General features: G+C 34.7%; 2 protein-coding genes across 2 annotated transcripts; one reads left to right on the forward strand and one right to left on the reverse strand.

The window, feature by feature from the left end:
* Positions 1-12,555: 12,555 nt before the first annotated feature.
* On the forward strand, positions 12,556-17,014 carry LOC125187495 (RNA demethylase ALKBH10B-like). Its single transcript, XM_048084093.2, has 7 exons — positions 12,556-13,293; positions 14,979-15,109; positions 15,213-15,330; positions 15,676-15,780; positions 15,884-15,999; positions 16,071-16,225; positions 16,305-17,014. Exons 1-7 carry the CDS (start codon positions 12,759-12,761, stop codon positions 16,735-16,737), a joined length of 1,593 nt encoding a protein of 530 aa, XP_047940050.1. The 5' UTR covers positions 12,556-12,758; the 3' UTR covers positions 16,738-17,014.
* A 410-nt stretch (positions 17,015-17,424) lies between these two features.
* On the reverse strand, positions 17,425-19,371 carry LOC125187496 (uncharacterized). Its single transcript, XM_048084094.2, has one exon. It carries the CDS (start codon positions 18,697-18,699, stop codon positions 17,596-17,598), a length of 1,104 nt encoding a protein of 367 aa, XP_047940051.1. The 5' UTR covers positions 18,700-19,371; the 3' UTR covers positions 17,425-17,595.
* Between the last annotated feature and the right edge of the window lie 131 nt (positions 19,372-19,502).

Genomic DNA, 19,502 nt, shown 5'->3' on the forward strand with positions numbered 1-19,502 from the left:
TTATCTCATTACTGTTTTATCGGACCGAGATGTGAAAGCTCTGAGTGAAAGAATCACCTTTTTTTTTTTGTTTAAAAACAAAGAAATAATTCCATCCTGGCTCACATAAATGAGTAGTTTCTTTTGGTTATATTTACATTACATATAAAGTTTATATATAAAATTTGATTGATACCCGAAACATCACAACACATGATAGGATAATTTATGTTCTACTCCTTGTATATTTATATATATATGTAGATGTCCACTCACAATTTTCCCATCGTGTTGTTTCCCTATTTGATAGATAATGCGAGATGGGATTCCTCTTTTTAATTAATAGGATTGTCAAACATAGTTTTGGTTCTTCAAAACATGAAAAGTAAAAAACGTAGGTTATAAATATATTTGTTTAATAAAAAGCCAATCCGGACCTTCCATGCCTCGATGTCACCAACTCTTTTGTGACATGCCAAAATTGTCACTATTTAGTACTAATATACTAATTATTGTGTGATGAAGTAAGATGTCACTCTTATAATTTTCAAATCTCGTGCACTTCATATATATAGTACTACTACTAATTAATTAGAATATATATAGAGACCAATTCCAGTTAAAAGAATGAATTAGGAGTAGTATTTTATAATGATGATGATGTTACTTATAGCCATCGAATTAAATTCTATAGGAACATTCTTGAGAAAGTCTCTACCAACATGTGACCGCAGTTTTCTTGACTATAGACTGTACACGTATATCAATCTTGGGCAAGTACAATTTGTAAATGTACAACACTCGGGTGTGCATGTTTGTTTCTTAATCTTAAATTTTTAAATCAAGTTAAGTAGTTAATATCTCATACATCCAAAAGAATACAAATTTTAATATATAATTGATAAAATAAAAAGATGTAAAATGAAAAGATAATTAGAATGAGTTGCATTTCAATAGAAAGAAAAAAGTTTTAAAAATTTAAAAAAATGCATAATAATGTGGAATTGACTAAAAAGAAATAGTGAATCCTCTTATGATACAGAGAAAGTTCTGTTTAATTGGTATATAGAAAGATAAAATAACTAGAACTCCTAAATCTGTAATAATTTTATATATTTATTCATTTATCTATATTAAATTGGTAAAAAAGTGGATCAAGACCTGGACTTTTTGTTCGAGGTTTCAACTAAATACAGTTTTATGAATATATTAAAAAAAAATACTACCAATTTTCATAGTACTACAATATTATCGTTGTCTAATTTACATTATAATACTAAAAATATAAAAAAGCTAGAATAAGCTATAATTACAATTTTTCTAATTTATGAAACATCATTCAGGAGAAAGACGTATAGAGTAAACTATAGTAATAATATGCATAAACAAATTGTGATTAGATCTAAATACATATAGATAGCTAAATTATTTGAAAATCCAGGGGCCAGCGCCCCCTTCCCTGTTCACCCTCTGGGTCCGCCAATGGGTGGAAAAATGTGAATCATCTTCTTCTTCTTCGCCACTTTCTTCATTTGAAAAGTAGGTCAAATCTTCATGTGTTGTCATTTATTGAACCAACAAAATATATACTCCAATTATCAATAGTCTTTGTATTAAATAACTTATATTCTAATGCAAAATTAATAAAAATTAGATTGAAAGATAAAATATAAATTGGAGTATTATTAATGAAGAATAAATTTGTCATAAACGAAAGTGAACTAATTTTGCCAACAAACTAAAAAAATAACAGCATTGGTTGTGGACTATATGAAAAAAAAAACATAACTTTCCTTTTTTTCAATATCAATTTCAGCTACTCTGATAATCGATTATTGAATTTGAGACCATCGCAAATCCTCTTGACTTGAGCTGGAAATACTTAAATCATTTTTCCAATTAATTACTTACTATATGTATTTGATGTTTCGAAACTCCACAACGTCAATTCAATGCCAAATTAAATAGTAATACTATTTCTATTTGTTTGAGATTTTTATCATTCAATTCAAGAGGACTATGATAATGGTCTGAGTTTGCGAACTATTTATTGAAACGGTCAAAATTAACACCCTTGAGAATCATGGCATTTTTATTGATAGGAAATTTATTAACATCAATGATGGTATGGATGTAACTATGTATTTATATTTTCGTACAATTAAATAAAATCAATCATGCATCCAAATATGAAATACTTTAGCATATTTTCCCTAAATAATAAAATCAAACGGTACTTGAAAGTTAGGCTCGAGCACGTTGATTGGATTAGTTATTACATGAGTTTTATAATTCTTCCTCCATCAATGGCCTATATTAGTAAGTGTTAATATTGTCAGAAGCAAAATAATAATACCAATGATAGTGGTTTTTAAAGGAAAAGGGAAAACATGAACACCAATAATAGTATGAAATTATAGATTTTAATCATATTTTCAGGTAGGCAGCATAGGCGTTGAAACCACGTGTACCCCTCAATATATCATGCTTTTATTGCCTATTATAATGAAGATAACTAACTATCAAATAAAATTGGATGGTCCATATTGCTTGCTAAAATGATTCTCCAATATCCACCGTTGATTTGTGGCCTAAAAGCGAATATGAAAAGTTAGTAAAAGACACTACATGGATAAAGGAGAATCACTATTGGAATAGTGAACCAACAATGACAATAAATTGATTTTATGTATGAAAATACATAAATTGGTATAAAAAACATGTCTGTAATTAGTTTGCACTTAAATTTGGGATAAAAACAACCGCGATTGTATTTATTTGGGATGAATACAACCTTAATTATAATTAAAGGTTGACTTCGAGATTGCGTCACATAAAGAAAACAAGAATCAAATACTATGAAGAAAAGGCCTAAATCATATTCCCCCCTTCCCATAAATTTTACTATCACACTTTGATTGGACGCGAGTTTTAAAAAATGTAATGAAAAGTGAGTTGAAAAAATTAGTGGACAATGAGTCCAACTTTTATATAATTATTAGTTTTATGGAGTAATAATATGTGAGTTGGAATACGTTAAAGAAATATGAGGTTCACTACAAAAAATGGTTAAAAGTGAAATATGATAAATTATGTGGGACAGACGAAAATAGAAAAATATAATAAAATTTAAAGGACGGAGGAAATAGTACATTGATTGACAAAATGGTAAATAAGACGCTTAAAATAGAAATTAGAGTACATTGATTTTTTTAATGTTAGTTATTTTTATTTAAATTTGCAAAAGCATGTGTTTAAATATTTGTGATTGATTGACGCAACTAAGTTCTAACTACTATAGCATAAGAAAAGAAAAAGCATCCTCTAGGTTTGGGAACTCTACGAATATCTTACATTTTTTTTTCACTTTTTCTTAATTAAGTTATAAACATATATTTGTTGATTTTTATATATTTCGTTATAATATGGATTACTATTCCAATAAATAAAATGACATTAGAATAGTTTGTATATACTCTTTCCCAAGGTTTTTATGCAAACTCAATCTTAATACAAAATGCAGAACCAAATATACAAATGTCATTTTTACGTCATTGTTAGTTTATTGTTAGATTATTTTAGTAAGTATGGCCTAAAATGATCTAAAAATGACTTCAAACTTGGATTTTATAAAATAACCTAAAACTGATTAACAATTATCTTCCGTATTTTTAGTTAATTATTGACCATCAGATTGATAAATCCCAAGGTTAGCATTTGCTTTGCGTTTTGTACTGAGGTCATTTTTTGTATTGACCGCTTTCCTATTCATATATACTACTAGTGTCTATGTGTGTGTGACAATGGTAAAGACTAAAGAGTATGGATCTAAGAGCATAACAATCTCAGTTAGTACTAAAAAATTAGTGTAACCGATATTAGCGATACCTTCGATTTTTATTTATTTTTTAAAAGAAAACAAAAATTAAACTTTCTAATTAGTAATTTGGTCTCTTTTATTTTATTCCTATAAAATGAAACCTAATTACACAGCTTAAAAATGAGCTCGACATGGCATTCGGCTGCGCCAAGCCGTTTTTATCATTTCAGCTTAATTCTATATGGGCCTCAAGTTAGGAATCCAAAGTTTTGAATAGGAATATAGAATCAAATTATTGATAAATAAATACTCCTATCCTTTTGTTGGAACATTGCAAACGTTTATATTCTTTTTGAAGTAATTATTTTAAAGTTAAAAGAAACACAGCCTCCAAAAGTAAGAATAAAGTCTATCCTTGGCTTTATTTTACATACCAATGTCATTTTATAATAAAATCAAGCAGTGCACCGCATCCTTTACATATATTGTTCATCAAAGAAAGACTCTTTTCCAAATAATATTTTCTGAAAAACATTATAGTACTATATGTATTCATACGAAAAATAAAATAAAGATTAGTCACTTGCTAGTTCCTAGTTAATGTTGCTGCTAGTCTTCTACAATTTTTATCTGCTAGCATTTTATACGTACAAGAATGAGTTTAATATACAAGGAGCAAAAAATGAGGTTTAACACTAGAGTTGTCATATGACAAAATAATTGATTTAAAACGTTTAAAATCCAAAATTAGCGAAGCCTGATTCCCAATTCGTTGATATAATCCAATTAGCTGGGGTACAGTAGTTTGGCATAAATTCTCCTAATAAAGTTACTTTAATAACATCTTACTTTTAAATAAATTATTATGCATAGAAAGAGAATATGAATTACTCAATCTTAACAAAAGAAAACAACTTTTACTTTCATGGAAAGTATTTGGAACAAGACAGCGCACTTCTTTTAGTAGCAAATGATAAATTAATAATCTAATTGCTGGCATGAAAATTTTAATTACTTCTATAAACCAAAAAAAGAGAGAAAATAATGGAGTAGGATATAGTTGAATAAAATATGTGTATGAATATTGATTGATACATTAATCAAATACCTTAATAGGTACCCAACACACACATGGAGTGGTTCTAGTAAAAACCTTAAAACTGAACATCATATGTAAACATTGATACATACGAATTTATTCAAATGCAAACTCATATATTGTACAACTCCGAACTATAATCTGGACCGTTAGAAAATGTCAATAGATTATAACACAGTAGCAACAGAACATGTCAATACAGTGTTAACAATAGATGATGTGTTGATAATATTGTGTTCACATTTTCTGTTGCTACTGTTTTGTCATCTGATGATTGTTTTTGATAGTCCAGATCATAGTTTGGAGTTGTACGATGTATGAGTTTGCATTTTAGCTAGCAATATATTCATAATAACTTAATATCATTCATAATAATGGACCACGAATCATACCATAATGTATTATTTGGGTGTTACGTGAATTTATTCATACTTCACCATAAATCATCAATCCATATAAACTAAGGAAAATGATGATAATATGAGAAGTGGGAGAATTAGCCATTCACAAAATGGTATAGCTGCAGCTGGGTGGGTGACAAGTAGGAGGTGTAGCCACTGTTGGTGGCGAGCTATGGAATCTAGCTCATGTGCGTAATGCGCCTCTTTGCTTTGGTGCTCACGATACACATGTGCACTTGGCTCCACCTCTTTCAAATGTTCATATGTGGGACCCTTATCCCTCCGCTTTTATTTTTGCAAATAATCAAACATTACTACGTTTGATAGTAAAAATAAATAAATAAAACAGGATAAAAATACACCTATTATATTACTTTTTTTTTTATCATATAATTCCACATTGCAATATACTCCTAGACAGTAACATCTTTCTCATTTTATCTCTTTTTGATACTTCAAGCAAATTGGCGGTTTCAATATCATGTCAATTATTACGATCAATAAGAAGGGAAAATTCGCCATGCTCTTAAGATTAGTAAGACTAGACAAAAAATAAGGAAGGTATATACTGTATACTCCCTCGGTCCCAAAAGAATATGCACTAAGGATTCGTCACGAGTTTTAATGTAAAATTAGTAAATTAAGATAGAGATATAGAAAAAAAGTAATTAAAATAGACCCACCTTATTAGAGAAATAAGAATTTCTAAAATTAAAAAGTGCATATTTTTATAGGACAAACTAAAAAGAAAAAAATATATATTCTTTATGGTACAGAATGAATATATTTTTAAATGAGTGGTGACTCTTTTAACAGTGCAAAATGAATGAGAGGAAAGTTTGTTTTTAATTTTTGCACAACGAGTGTGATATAAAAATATTCGATTGCAAGCAGGGATGTCAATCGGGCCAACCTACTTGGGTTGCCGGGCTATTTGGGTGCGGGCCATTCGGGTTTGGATTTTTCGGGTCATAAATTTTTAACCCTAACCCTAACCTGCCGGATTTTGGGCTAACCCATCGGGCTATTCGGGCCTAAAAGCTTTCGAAAATAATCTCTTGTGTCAAAATTTTCTTCTATAAAATGATTTTAAATTTTAGATACTTTTTTTCTTTTTAGTTTGGAATCATATAAAAATCTTCAAATTTTTATAATTTTCTTCAATAATACTTGAAAAGAAGCTTTTCATCTCGATCAACTACAACATATAATAAAGCTTGTGTTCATGTCATTATTATGACATTGTTCGTAACTAATTCTTTATGAAAATAAAAAATCATATCTTACAAGAATCATTATTAAAATGATAAAATATATTGAGATTTTGATGGGTTAGTTCTTAATTTTGTCTTGATTGGCTTTGGTGGTAGTAAGACACTATTGGCAGATGATGAGACGGTGTAATAATGAGTTGAGGTGGAACTTGAAAGCTGATATTGTGAGATCGAGTGAAAAAATGTAGAATGAAAATTGAATAAGACTAATAATTGTGTAGAATGAAGATTGAGGATTCATAAATATAAATAACTCTTAAAACTTAATATTTTAGAATTAAAACTCGCAACCCATCGGACCGACCCGCAATCCGTTCGTCCCAACCCGTTTAACCCGGCAACCCATTCGGGCCAACCCGTTTAGCCCGTTTTGTATTCGGGTAATTAAATTACAGCCCTAACCCGTTCATTTTACCGGGCTGTTCGGGCCACAAATTTCGGGTTGAATTGACATCCCTAATTGCAAGTACAAAGTGCAAGTTTTAGTTACATATTCACAGTAGCGGAACTACCTTAGAGCATCCCCATCCGTGCTCTTAGCTAAGAGCACGGAGGTGGGCCCGGACCCACTTTTACTCATTGTCCTTAGCTAAGAGCACAATACCCACATCCGTGCTCTTAGCTAAGGACAAGCTCAAGGGTCCCACCATTCTATTATTCAATTTAAATACTCCAATTATTAAAAACATTTCTACATTATAAAAATACATTAAAAAATAAAAATTACATAATTAAAATCCTAAAAAATAAAAATTAAATAATTAAAATACTAAAAAATAAAAATACATAATTAAAATCCTAGAAAATAAAAAATACATAATTAAAATCCTACAAATTAAAAATTACACACGTGGAAGACTAGTCCTCTATCCCCAATTGCCTCTTGAGACCCCGGATCATTTGCTCATGTGTTGCAAGTTGATCCGGAGTCATCCGAGATGTATCGTTCATATAGAGTTGACTCAAGATGGCCCACAACGTGTTGTTCGGGGGTGGAGGAGGCACAAAGGGAGCGGGGGCCGGGGTGGGGGCGGATGGAGTCGAGACGCGACGGCGGGGGCGGTTGGCCGCCGCTTTCTTCCTTCCTTGCGGGCGGGAACCGCTTGGGCCAGCGTCGGGGCTACCCAAGTTAGCTCCGGCAAGCTGGGTAGCCATATCATCGAAGACGCCGTCGGATAGGGCAACCGGCCTGGACCGTTTGCTGGAGGAGCTGGAGGAGGATGCTGCTATGCCGCCCCTATACTTCGGATGTTGGCGCCCCTCCTGCCAACAATCGAGGTACTTGAACGGTTTGAACTCCTCCCGTTGGTATGCCGCCAAGGCGGCAGTGACGATGTCGAGCTCGTTCGTGCCGCTCCCCGCCGACCGCTCTTCCTGGAGGTAAATCCCCTGGAACTTCCCGATTGCCTCGTTGCATCTGTAGATGCAATTGCGAACCATACTATCATTGCGATAGATGGTTCCCGCCGGCCGGGTTTCATTGTAGAGGCGAGTGATGCGCCACCAATACGTATCCCCGGTTTGGTTCGTGCCGACGTCCGGATCTTCGGAGACTGCCAATTAGGCTTTGAACATCGCCATCATCTCACCCGGAGTGTACGGGGTGCGGGTGCCACGAACAGGAGGAGTAGGAACAGAAGTAGGAGTAGGAGTAGAGCTGTTGCTCCCTCCCGATCCGGGTTCGGGTGCCCACCCGAACCCGGGGGCGTTTAGGTCGTGCAACGGGTAAGGACGGTAGCCACCCGGAGCTTGCGAACCTTGGGTTTGAGGAGGGGCCGTAAATTGGGTTTTCGGACTATATCCGGCCTTGGAGTCGAACCAATCGTGGTTCCAACCGCGATTGCCGGAAGGGTGATCGTCGGAGCCGGACATTGTGTAGTGTGGTGAGAATTTAGATGAGAGAGTATGAGGAAAAAAGATGAGAGAGTGTAGATGGTGATAGAATAGATAATAGATGAGAATGTGATTTTTTTTGTGTTGGAGTTGGGGTATTTATAGATGAAAATGTGGATTTTGGGGAAAAAAAATTGAAAAAAAAATTAAAAGTGGATAGAAAACGGATATATTTTTTTGGGAAGTGGGAAAATATTTTTTTTATTATTTAAAAACATTTTTTAAAATAAATTTTGAATTTTTAAAAAAATAAAATAAAAAAAATGAAATTGCCAACGGCTATGCCGTTGGCCAATCAGAAGCTGCCACGTAATTGTGCTCAGCGGCACGGACGTGCTCTTAGCTAAGAGCAGCGCCGTGCCGCTGGCACGGACGGACGACCTCCAGCGGCGGACGGACGAGCTTTGTCCAGCGGCACGGACGGACGGACGCGGTTTTCCCTACCGTTGCGGATGCTCTTAAGCTTAGGTTGGGCATCATATGTTTTACATCATGTATATTTTTTTATTTTAAATTTTATTTCTTATAATTTCTCATGTCACTCCTGACGTTCTTAAGATTCCTTAATATACAAATTTGCCTCCCTTGTCTACAAATACCTGATTCCGCTCCCGCGTATTCATATATTTTTCCAATTATGCTACAATGATTTCTTTTTGAAATAGTACTAGTAGCTTTTTATTAATAACCACATGTCCAAGTATAATTCGGACAAGTTCAAATGCATTATTGAAAATGAGATTGCGTTAAACCACCACATTGTATGTCGACTTTCAAGATCTACTTTTTTCAAGAAAATTATGCTCGCCAATATATTACTTGAGTGAATATTGAATATGTAATGTATACATACATACGGACCGTCATGATATTGATATGCATAATACATGGAGATGGATCATGACATAAATATTTCTAAAGTTGGAACATAGACTATATTAGTTCATAAATACATTAATATCAGTTAATATTAAACACATCAGTTTGTAATAATTCAATACTCAATTTGATTCATGAATATCAATTTTCAACTTTATATCAGTTTCCACTAATATTAATAAGAATGTAATCAAATGGACAACTCTAAATATTGCACAAACTCTAAACTATAATATGGACCGTTAAAAAATATCAAACAAATTACAAAATAATATCAACAGAAAATATCAATACAGTGTCAATGGTTGACATCGTGTTGATATTGTGTTGACATTATATTAAAATTGTGTTGACATCAAAATCTTAAAATTTTATACAGTGCTGACCTTGTGTTGAAAAGTTTGGAGATTGTAGTACAATATATGAGTTTGCATTTTATCACTACCCAATATTAATATATATGAGAACTGAGATGGAGTAATTTTAGTTTTTAAATATATAAATTAATTAATCTTTGAATAAATTAATATAGATATTTAATTCTGAAAATAAAAAAGAATCGAACGAATTCAAATTTAGTTACATCGATTAGAACTGCATGTTCTTATTTATCTTCAATATAGTTCTTAATATCTCCCTATATATACATTATTACAATATCTCTCTCTATATATTTAATTCTGAAAATATAAAAGAACCTCATTATTACAATATCTCTCTCTATATACATTATTTTATTTAAAGTGAACTACATAAACGGTACCTAATCTTTCACTTTCGCACATAAATGGTACATGATCTTTATTTTATATCGCTTTTGGTACCTATAAATCACATTTTTGGTACCTGATGCAATTTTATTCCTAAAATGCCCTTTAAACAAATATATTTTCCCATTTATGTCATAAAGGGTATTTTGGGCATACATAAAATTTGTACCAAAATTGATATTATAATATCTTCTCTCATTCTCCTAATTCTTTATACTATTATTATTAATCAATATTAATATTATTATTTTGATGTTATAAATTAATAATTAATTTATTTTTAATATCATTCAAATATACTTAAATATAATTATAACCAAATATAATTATAGTTATAATTATATTTGATTATTATTGTTATAATACTAAAAATTGACAGTAATTAATAAATAATTGTAGTATAATTATATAAATTATGAATCACATAATATTATGTAATAGTTATAATTATTATTTTACATTAAATTAGTAACTAATCAATATAGATTATTATTGTTATTATACTAAAAACTGATAGTAATTAATAAATAATTATAGTATAATTATATAAATTATGAATCACATAATATTATGTAATAAATATTATTATTATTTTACATTAAATTAGTAACTAACCAATATAGCCTTAATAAAAATTTAAAATTGTGAATTGTATTTATAATGATATAAAAAGTTGAATATTTTTAGTTAGGTTTTTCAACCTTAAAATAAATATAAAATAATTTAATAAAAAAAATATTCAATTGATCTAATTACTTTAAATAATTAATTTAATTAGGTATTTTTGTTTTTATTTATATTATGAATGCAATTGATGTATGTATATAACACTAAAAAGAAAGAAGAAAAAAGAAAGAAGAAGAAACATAAACTAAGGAGAAAAAAGATAGTAAAAGAAAGGAAGATAAAATACTAAAAAGAAAGAAGAAAATGAAGAAAAAAAGAAAGAAGAAAGAAGAAGAAAAAGAGAAATAAGAAAGGAAGAAAAATAATCACATATTTGGTACTATTTAATGGAAATTTCTAAAAATATCCTTCATGAAAAAAAATCACATATTTGGTATCTAGGGTTATTTTTGTCACAGAGTACCAAAAACGTTATAAAATAAAAATCAGGTACCATTGATGTGCGATAGTGAAAGATCAGGTACCATTTACGTAGTTCAGTCTTTTATTTAACAGCATATAGTTCTCAATTCTTGATTTTTTGTAAATAACAGCATACGGAAATAAATATCAAATTTATTTTCGTGATTAGAGTGAAAGTTACATAAATAATTGTACTTATCGGTCCATGAAATGTTGTCCATTTTTGTCATTTTGATCCGTCCATAAAATATTGTCCACTTATTTATTTTTTTATTTTTAATAAATGGAGCTCACTTTCTACTAATTTATTATACCCACATTCTTTTACTACCTCCTTCTCACCATGAGAGTCTCATTTTGCATTTTGATTTGTCTCATAATAAAAATCACATTTTACTTTTACCATAAATAATAAGTAGGTCCACATTCAACTAGCTCAATTCACTCATATTTTATTTATAAAACTAATATAGAAAAGTGAACCTCATATTCTACTAACTTTTTCAAACACTCTTCTTTATACTCAAAAGTGAACCTCATATTCTACTAACTTTTTCAAACACTCTTCTTTATACTCCGTCCGTCCACGAATAGGAGTCCCATTTTTCAATTTTGGTCCGTCCTCGAATAGGAGTCCCGGTTCATAATTATCATAAATGGGTGTAAAGAGACCCCACGTTTCACTAACTCATTCCACTCACATGGAGTATTATTTAAAACTAATATATACAAGTGAGACCCCTATTCCACTAACTTGCTACCACCCACTTATCTTAACATTTCTTAAAACCCGTATCGGATAGAAATGAGACTCCTATTCGAGGACGGAGGGAGTATTTCTTAAAAATTCGTGTCACACCAAATGTGACGTACTCTTATAAAACTAGTACTTCCTCTGTTCCATAGTAATAAAGACGTTTCTTTTCGGCACGGAGATTAAGAAAAATTGCGTCAGGTGAATTAAGTAAAGTGAGAATAAAGTGGAAAATGAAAAAGATAGTGTGATGAAGAAGAAAAAAGTACAGTAAAAAATAACAAAGTAAATATGGAAAAATATGTTAAATTTTAATGAAAAGAAAAATAATTCTATTATTATAAAACGTATTAAAATGACAAAATAACTCCAACGGATGAAATAATACTACACCATTTCCATATGACATTTGATTTACTATATCTAGTAGTAGTATGATAGTATCAACCTTGTTTAGACCTCAATTATTAATTAATACTGCCACCTAATATTGTTAATTAATACAGTTGTGACACATCGGCCGATGGTCCCACGGGTACGGGCATTTCCACCGCGCATATATATATATATATACACCTAAACCTCCCTCGCCCCAAACCCTCGCTTTCATCACCACCTTTTCCTCTCAATTTTATTCCGCTCTCTACAAATTCTAGACGAATACATTTCACAGTTATATTTCCATAAACAAAATTGCATACAAAAACACAGCGAAAAGTCGCAACGATCAAAATACGATACTGACCATCCAGATTTCGGTCCTGAGAATCTCTGGTTATACGCTGACCAGGTTATTCGGAATGCCGGCGGCAGCGGGCGTAGCAGCAGCAGTGCAGCGCGATCGGGCGGCCATGAAACCCATGGTGGTTCAGCAGCCTCAGTTGCCGATGATGACGGCGGCGTCCGAGGCGTTCGCCAAGGACGCCATTATTGCCTGGTTCCGCGGGGAATTTGCTGCGGCGAACGCGGTTATTGATGCGCTCTGCAGCCACCTGACGCAGCTGGAGGACGGCTCTGCCTCCGCTGCGGCATACGAATCGGCTTTCGCCGCGATTCACCGCCGGAGGTTGAATTGGATTCCGATTCTTCAGATGCAGAAGTACTTTTCCATCGCCGACGTTACGGCGGAGCTGAAGAAGGTGGTGGAGAAGAAGAGATCGGAGAATGACCTGGAGGCGAAGAAGCCTCAGGAAGTGGTGAACGGTGACTGTGCAGAGGCGATCGACGAGAAAGAGAAACAGATAGACAGTAATCAGGAAAATTCATTGGCGAGTAATGAAAATGGCGGAGGGGAAGTAGTTGATGAAGATTTCTCTTCAGAAATTACAGATACAGGTAACTTGTCTCGATTCTTCGATCCTGTATTTCTAAAATTCTAATCCATTCTTCTCGTCTCTGTTTTTTGCAAATTCAACATTGATTTTGGTTTCACTTAAATCAAACATCGATTACTGCGTTAAAACTATCAATTACTCTTATGATTAAAGCGAATTATGAATTTTTTTCCCTGCTGTTTAATTGTGTTTTAGACCGTATGAAATAGAAAGAGTCTAGAATTTCCAGGTTGATGTGGCTATCTCTGTACCACATTTTGGCTTGATTTCGCTGTCAATTATTCAGAATAGGATACCAAATTTGTCATTCACCACTTACGCCGCAGTTGTCAAATTTAATTATAAACTGATTCAATGAGATAGTAATTACAATTGGTCAGCATTTACTAGTTTACAGCGAAATCTTACGCCTCAAAAATTAAAACCAGATCCAGGCATAAGTTGAGTGTATATCGCTCGTTTTCAACGGGTTTAAATTTGTTGTTATTTTCTAGAGTGATTGTTTAGAAAATCGAGGAAATGTAGAGTTAGTTGAAGAGTAAGGATGGCAATCTGGTTCGAGGAGCCGAAATAGATTAATTAATTAAGGTCCACCTGGAGATGCGTGGGGTGCCTACTCTTTTGACTTATTTGATGAGAGGCGTGGTTTCAGCCGTCGATCTTTGACGCAAGGCGTGGCTGCCTCTAGTTGGTTTTGTCGCCCTCTATTTGGCCCACTGCTCCTTCGTCCGCTCCCACCCTCTCATGGGATATTCGGATCCCAATGTTGACTCTTCCTTGATTCTAGGGAACTCGCTGTGTTAACTCGTCTCACTCAACTCGCCACCTGTAAATAGGGGTTTTTAATGCGATAGCGAACTTGGAATATTATTTGGTGCGTCAAATATATTCCAATTGTGGCATGGAAGATGGAACATGTGCCAATATTAAAAATTTTATTTCAAGTCCTAAAAAATTATGCCCATTCACTATTCAGTGCTCTTCAAAAGGTGCAGGGCACTCCTTACTTTTTCCTTTTATAAAATTTGTCTGGGCATGTTATAGTGGACCTCTTAGTACAGCAAATATGCGCCATCGTATCTTTTTGTTCTTACCAAAAAGATCAGAATGTTGCAAATGGTAGTGAAAGGGAAATGATGTTATATTTTTGTTCCACCCTTTATTTACTTATTTTTCAAGTAATATACATGGGAATTGGGAAGAGAGTCCAGGACTAGGGGAATACCTGAGGAGGTAAAGGACATATAAAAAATTAAACATTTTTTTTCTCTGTGGCAGTACAACTGTAGAATTTAGAAGTGCACTATTCTGTTATTTGTTAGTCCAAGAGAAATGAATGCTTCTTTATGAACATTGAACGGCACCAGTGATGGATATTGTTGGCTCCACACATTGCAGTGCCTTGCTTAATTTTCTCAACAAAGGGCCAGCCCAGTTTAAGTGCCATTCTGTCAGTTTTAGTTAATTTTGGAATACGAGATAATTTTAATAGGTAGGAACAACATTAGATGGCAATATGGATGAAATAAGCATAAATGGTTTCCCATTTCATTTACGCGGCTCTGGTTAACTAATTTATCAGGCCCCATTTAATGCTTATTGTGCACTGTACTTTACTAGTAAAGTAGCTACCATTAACGAGGATTGCACGATAAATAAGTTTTTATGACGTTTTAAATGAACCAGGGTCCCAAGAAGTGCAACCCTTCTCAGAGTCTGTTGATATCTGTTCTAACCATGAACAGTGTGAGGCACGTCGTGCTGAGATAAAGATGACAAAAGGTTTTGTAGCAAAGGAACCAGTGAAAGGGCACATGGTAAGTCTTTTCTTGATTGCTTTTCCATCTCTTTTCTTGCATTGGGAAGTTCTAGATGCTTCGGTGGCAAGCAGGATAACTAATGGATTCTTACAAATTGCAGGTGAATGTTGTTAGAGGTCTTAAGTTATATGAAGACATATTCACTGATACCGAACTATCTAAATTGAATGACTTTGTTAATGAACTCCGAGTTGCTGGTCAGAATGGTGAACTCTCAGGTGGATCATGTGATTCGTGATGCTTTTATAGTTAAACTAGTTGTTTCCTTTTGGGCCGGAAGTTATGAGATTGTAAAGGGCATCTTCTATAGGTTTGCTTGAAAAGGTTTGGGAATCTGTTTTTACTTTCAGAATGAAATTTATTTTTATATGAATAGCATAGTATGTTTGCCTTTGAATCAAATTTTTTTTTGCCAATAAATGAAGATACTGAATATGCACAACCCTATAAACTTTCCTACTCACAGCTTGCTATGCACAGTCACATATTTCGTCAGAATGAAGTTATTCTTTTATTCTTTTATTCTCAACCCGGTCTAATTTAATATTTCATACTGGTTTCAGGAGAAACCTTCATCTTATATAATCAGCAGACGAAAGGGAACAAGAGAGAGTTAATTCAGCTTGGTGTTCCCATTTTCGGGCACGTTAAAGATACATTTCAAAGAAGTATGCTTAGCATTCTTTTCAAATTTATAAAACTCTGCTGTTTGCTGCTTTCTGGTCCAGTACTAATGTTTTTGTTTTGATTGTCCGGTAAATCTATCTGCAGACTATATTGAGCCGATACCAGCTCTTCTTGAAGGTGTAATTGATCACTTGATTCAGTGGCGTTTGCTCCCAAATAATAGGAAACCAAACAGTTGCATCATCAACTTCTTTGATGAGGTATTTAGGTGTCCTAGTCTTTGGCTCTTGAATTAAATTGTCATCAATATCTCATTTGATTTTTTTCGTAGGGGGAATTTTCTCAGCCTTTTCTAAAACCACCCCACCTGGAGCAGCCTCTTTCTACCCTCCTCCTCTCTGAATCAACAATGGCCTTTGGCCGCATGCTTGTGAACGACGGTGAAGGGAATTACAGAGGGCCTCTAATGCTCTCTCCAAAAGAAGGGTATGTATGAGCTTTGTAAATTTCAAAACATCCATCTAAAACAATAAGAAGCAGAATTTTTACTTGAGAAGTTCCTCAGGTCTCTTTTAGTGATGAGGGGAAATAGCTCGGATACAGCAAGACACGTCATGTGCTCCTCTCCAAACAAGAGGGTGAGCATCACTTTCTTCAGAGTCCGAGCGGAGATAGAAAGCCATGCATCATCGGAGATGACCACTTCATCCAAAGCACTGACTGTATGGCAACCTGGTGTCCCTATGGCGAATAACTATGGGCCGGTGAATATGATGCCCAGATGGGGTCTTGTCCGTTCTCCCGTTGTAATGTTAGCAGCCGCCCCCATGCGCCCAGTGATTGTGAATCCCAGAAAGATCCAACGTGGCGGTACTGGGGTATTCTTGCCATGGAATGTTGGTTCGCGGAAGCATGCAAAACATCTCCCACCGCGTGCCCAGAGAGGCCGGTTTCTGGCTCTACCTCCCCCAACCGATGCTAAAAAAAATGAGAAGTGAGACAAGTCTTAAAAGATGTTTGTTGTAAGTTATGTATTGCATTTTCTAGAGTAATTTGGTGAGAAACGAGGCTGCTTTCTCTTTTTATTTCTTTCTTTCTTGTAGACAGCTCTAGGGTGTTAATGTTGGTATCATATATATCCATGGTCAAGGCTACAGGCTCCAGAAAGAGTTGAACCTGAAGCCAAGAGGATGTTGTTGATAGGGTTATATATTGTATCGAATTTCTTTCTTTTGGGGGATTATGATATATTGAGGAAGCAGGTATTTCTTTTTTTGTCTTTTAGATTATCCACATTTATTCAACTTCAATATACAATCTGAAATCAGACACAATATGTTGTCCAGATTAATCATGGGTACCAGATTTAGTGTTAAAAAGTAGCACTACTTTTCGAAAAATGTCAGGATTCATGTAACTTTAATCCTTACTTCCACTTTACACTGTCTTTTTTATGTATCTCAGATCCACCAAAAGTGGGACATTTCATTGTCTGGTTTACATTCATTCATGTTGGGTGTCGACCGTAGTGTATATAGGAACCACTGTGTAAGCACTAATGAAAGGTCAACCCTGCAAGAAAAGTTACAAAATCACAAGTGCTCTCAACATCCATGGAAACACTGATACCAGAGCGTAATCCATTAATAGATCATGAACTGAAAAGAGTGAAACTTCACCACAAATGGAAACCAATAGGTTCATTACATTCATTCACAAAGAAATGCAAACAATGAGAAATGATGATATCAATAATCAGTTTAATGATATATACTTGAAGCAGAAGCCTTTACTGAATTCCACTAGCCATCTGCAAATTCATAATTACATTGCTAAACAGTTATCTGGCATCAAGATCAAGCTTTCAAGGGCTCATCATCATCCTCAATACCCCAATTCAAATCATCATCATCATCATCTTCCACAACCAACCGCTTCCGGATGTCCTCTTTCTTCGGGCTCCCACCACCACCAGCGGCTGAGGTTTTCCCCTCATCGCCACTACCAACGTCCCCGAGCTCATCCCACCCCATATCATCATGATTCGATACCACCACCTCCTCCACCCCAACTTTCTCATCTCCATCAACTATTCCACTCTCCCCTTCTCCCTCATCCACACCACTCTTCTTACTCAACTCAATCACATTGCCCTTTTCCCCATCAACAACAGCAGCCTCTGTTTTGCCTTTGCACTTCTCATCACTAGCTACACCACCACCACCATCATCGGCATCATTATCATCACCATCGACATCCCAGGACAAATCCTCCTCCTCATCATTGGAAACCGCCATCTTCACGATACTCGCCCTCATTTTCTCTTGCTGCTTGAGCTTCTCCACTCTGTAAAAGTACCTACACCAAAACGTTTCCCGATCAACAACATTAGGAACGGCCTTCGAATAAGCACCCTCCAGAATCCCATCTTCCCCAATCAAGCCCTCGATCGGATCCTCATAATCGCCCAATTCAAACCCTAGCTTCCACTTCCCGTAATCCGCCGCATCCTCCGGCTCCACGCAGAAAGTATTCAAATCACTCTGCATCGCACTCAGCTGCGCCTCGAAACGACTGTACCGGCCCGAATTGAGGGCTCGGTTGGCGCCCAGCGCCTCGGGCTCGCCGTCGGAAGACAGCCTTAGGGCTTCTTTGTTGATTATACTGACCGTGGATTTCAGCACCACGTCGAGCGAAGACGGCAGGTCCTTGACGGCGCGGCTGGCCGTATCCCGGAGAATTTCCGTCTCTTTCTTCAGGCCCGACCCGAATTCCTGGAGATCTTTGCGGTACGACTCGATCACGGATTCGGATTGCATGGAGACAGATCTGATAAAACCCCCAAAACTCCAGGCATCGGCGGCGTCGTTGGGGTTGCTCGTCCCGCCGGAAGAATCCGGGTCGGATTCGGAAGTGGGAGCTTCCTGACCGTCTGAGATTATGGATTTGACGAAATTCATGGCGTCAGACCCAGCAATTGAATTTGATGATTCTGTTATAATTACAAATGATTTAAAATAGAAGAGGACGAATTGAATTGAAATCAACCTACTATAAAATTTCTTAAAATTTAAAAAGGTGGGTGAAAATTATCAATCAACGTTATCAAAATGTTATATACAATAACTAAGCGCAATCACTAATTTATTTATTTACTGATTTACTGATGTTTATAGTTATGCCTGTGAATGCTCCAATGCATTTGGATGAAACATGTTCACAAAGTGATTTTCTACTAGTTTTTTGAAACATGTCTTTGCATCTAAAGATTAAGAATATCAATGCCTATTAAGTCAATAATTGAGAATGCATATCAGCTCTTTGTTTCCAGAGTCGATGAACTTAACATGCAGGGCATATTCTAAGAGATTGATGTCATCTATGTAAGATCGTATCTATGCTTGCCAAGCTGAGAAGAGAGCTATGTTTGACACTTTGCTCTTTCTATTTCTCCTAACAAGAGATGCTTTGGTTCTGGCTGAAGTTCGTGGCTTCCAACATGATTGTTGCTTGCAATTACAAGCAAGAAGCCAGAAGTATGTAAAGAATAGTATTAGTAAATCATTCTGCATCGCATCAAGACTTCAGCTCATCGTTTATAAATAATGATTGTCTTCATGATTACGATAGAAATTATACAAAAATTGTTGATTTGAGTAGATCTATGAATCTTGATGTGCATGAAGATGCTTGGTGCAGAATTCTATGTCATCGTTGCTGAGAAACAAGCAGATCGTCGAAGCTTGTCAACCAAAAGGAGATC

The sequence above is a fragment of the Salvia hispanica genome, chromosome 5 (assembly GCF_029641045.1).
Source record: "Salvia hispanica isolate PSC_SH4W2 chromosome 5, Shi_PSC_v1, whole genome shotgun sequence".
Lineage (NCBI taxonomy): Eukaryota > Viridiplantae > Streptophyta > Magnoliopsida > Lamiales > Lamiaceae > Salvia > Salvia hispanica.

Bases quoted from the DNA above. Each gene is read 5' to 3' on its own strand.
- LOC125187496 (XM_048084094.2), bottom strand. From the start codon at position 18,699: ATGAATTTCGTCAAATCCATAATCTCAGACGGTCAGGAAGCTCCCACT.
- LOC125187495 (XM_048084093.2), top strand. From the start codon at position 12,759: ATGCCGGCGGCAGCGGGCGTAGCAGCAGCAGTGCAGCGCGATCGGGCG. The intron at 13,294-14,978 runs GTAACTTGTCTC...TAAATGAACCAG, and splicing joins TTCAGAAATTACAGATACAG to GGTCCCAAGAAGTGCAACCC. The intron at 15,331-15,675 runs GTGGATCATGTG...TACTGGTTTCAG, and splicing joins TCAGAATGGTGAACTCTCAG to GAGAAACCTTCATCTTATAT.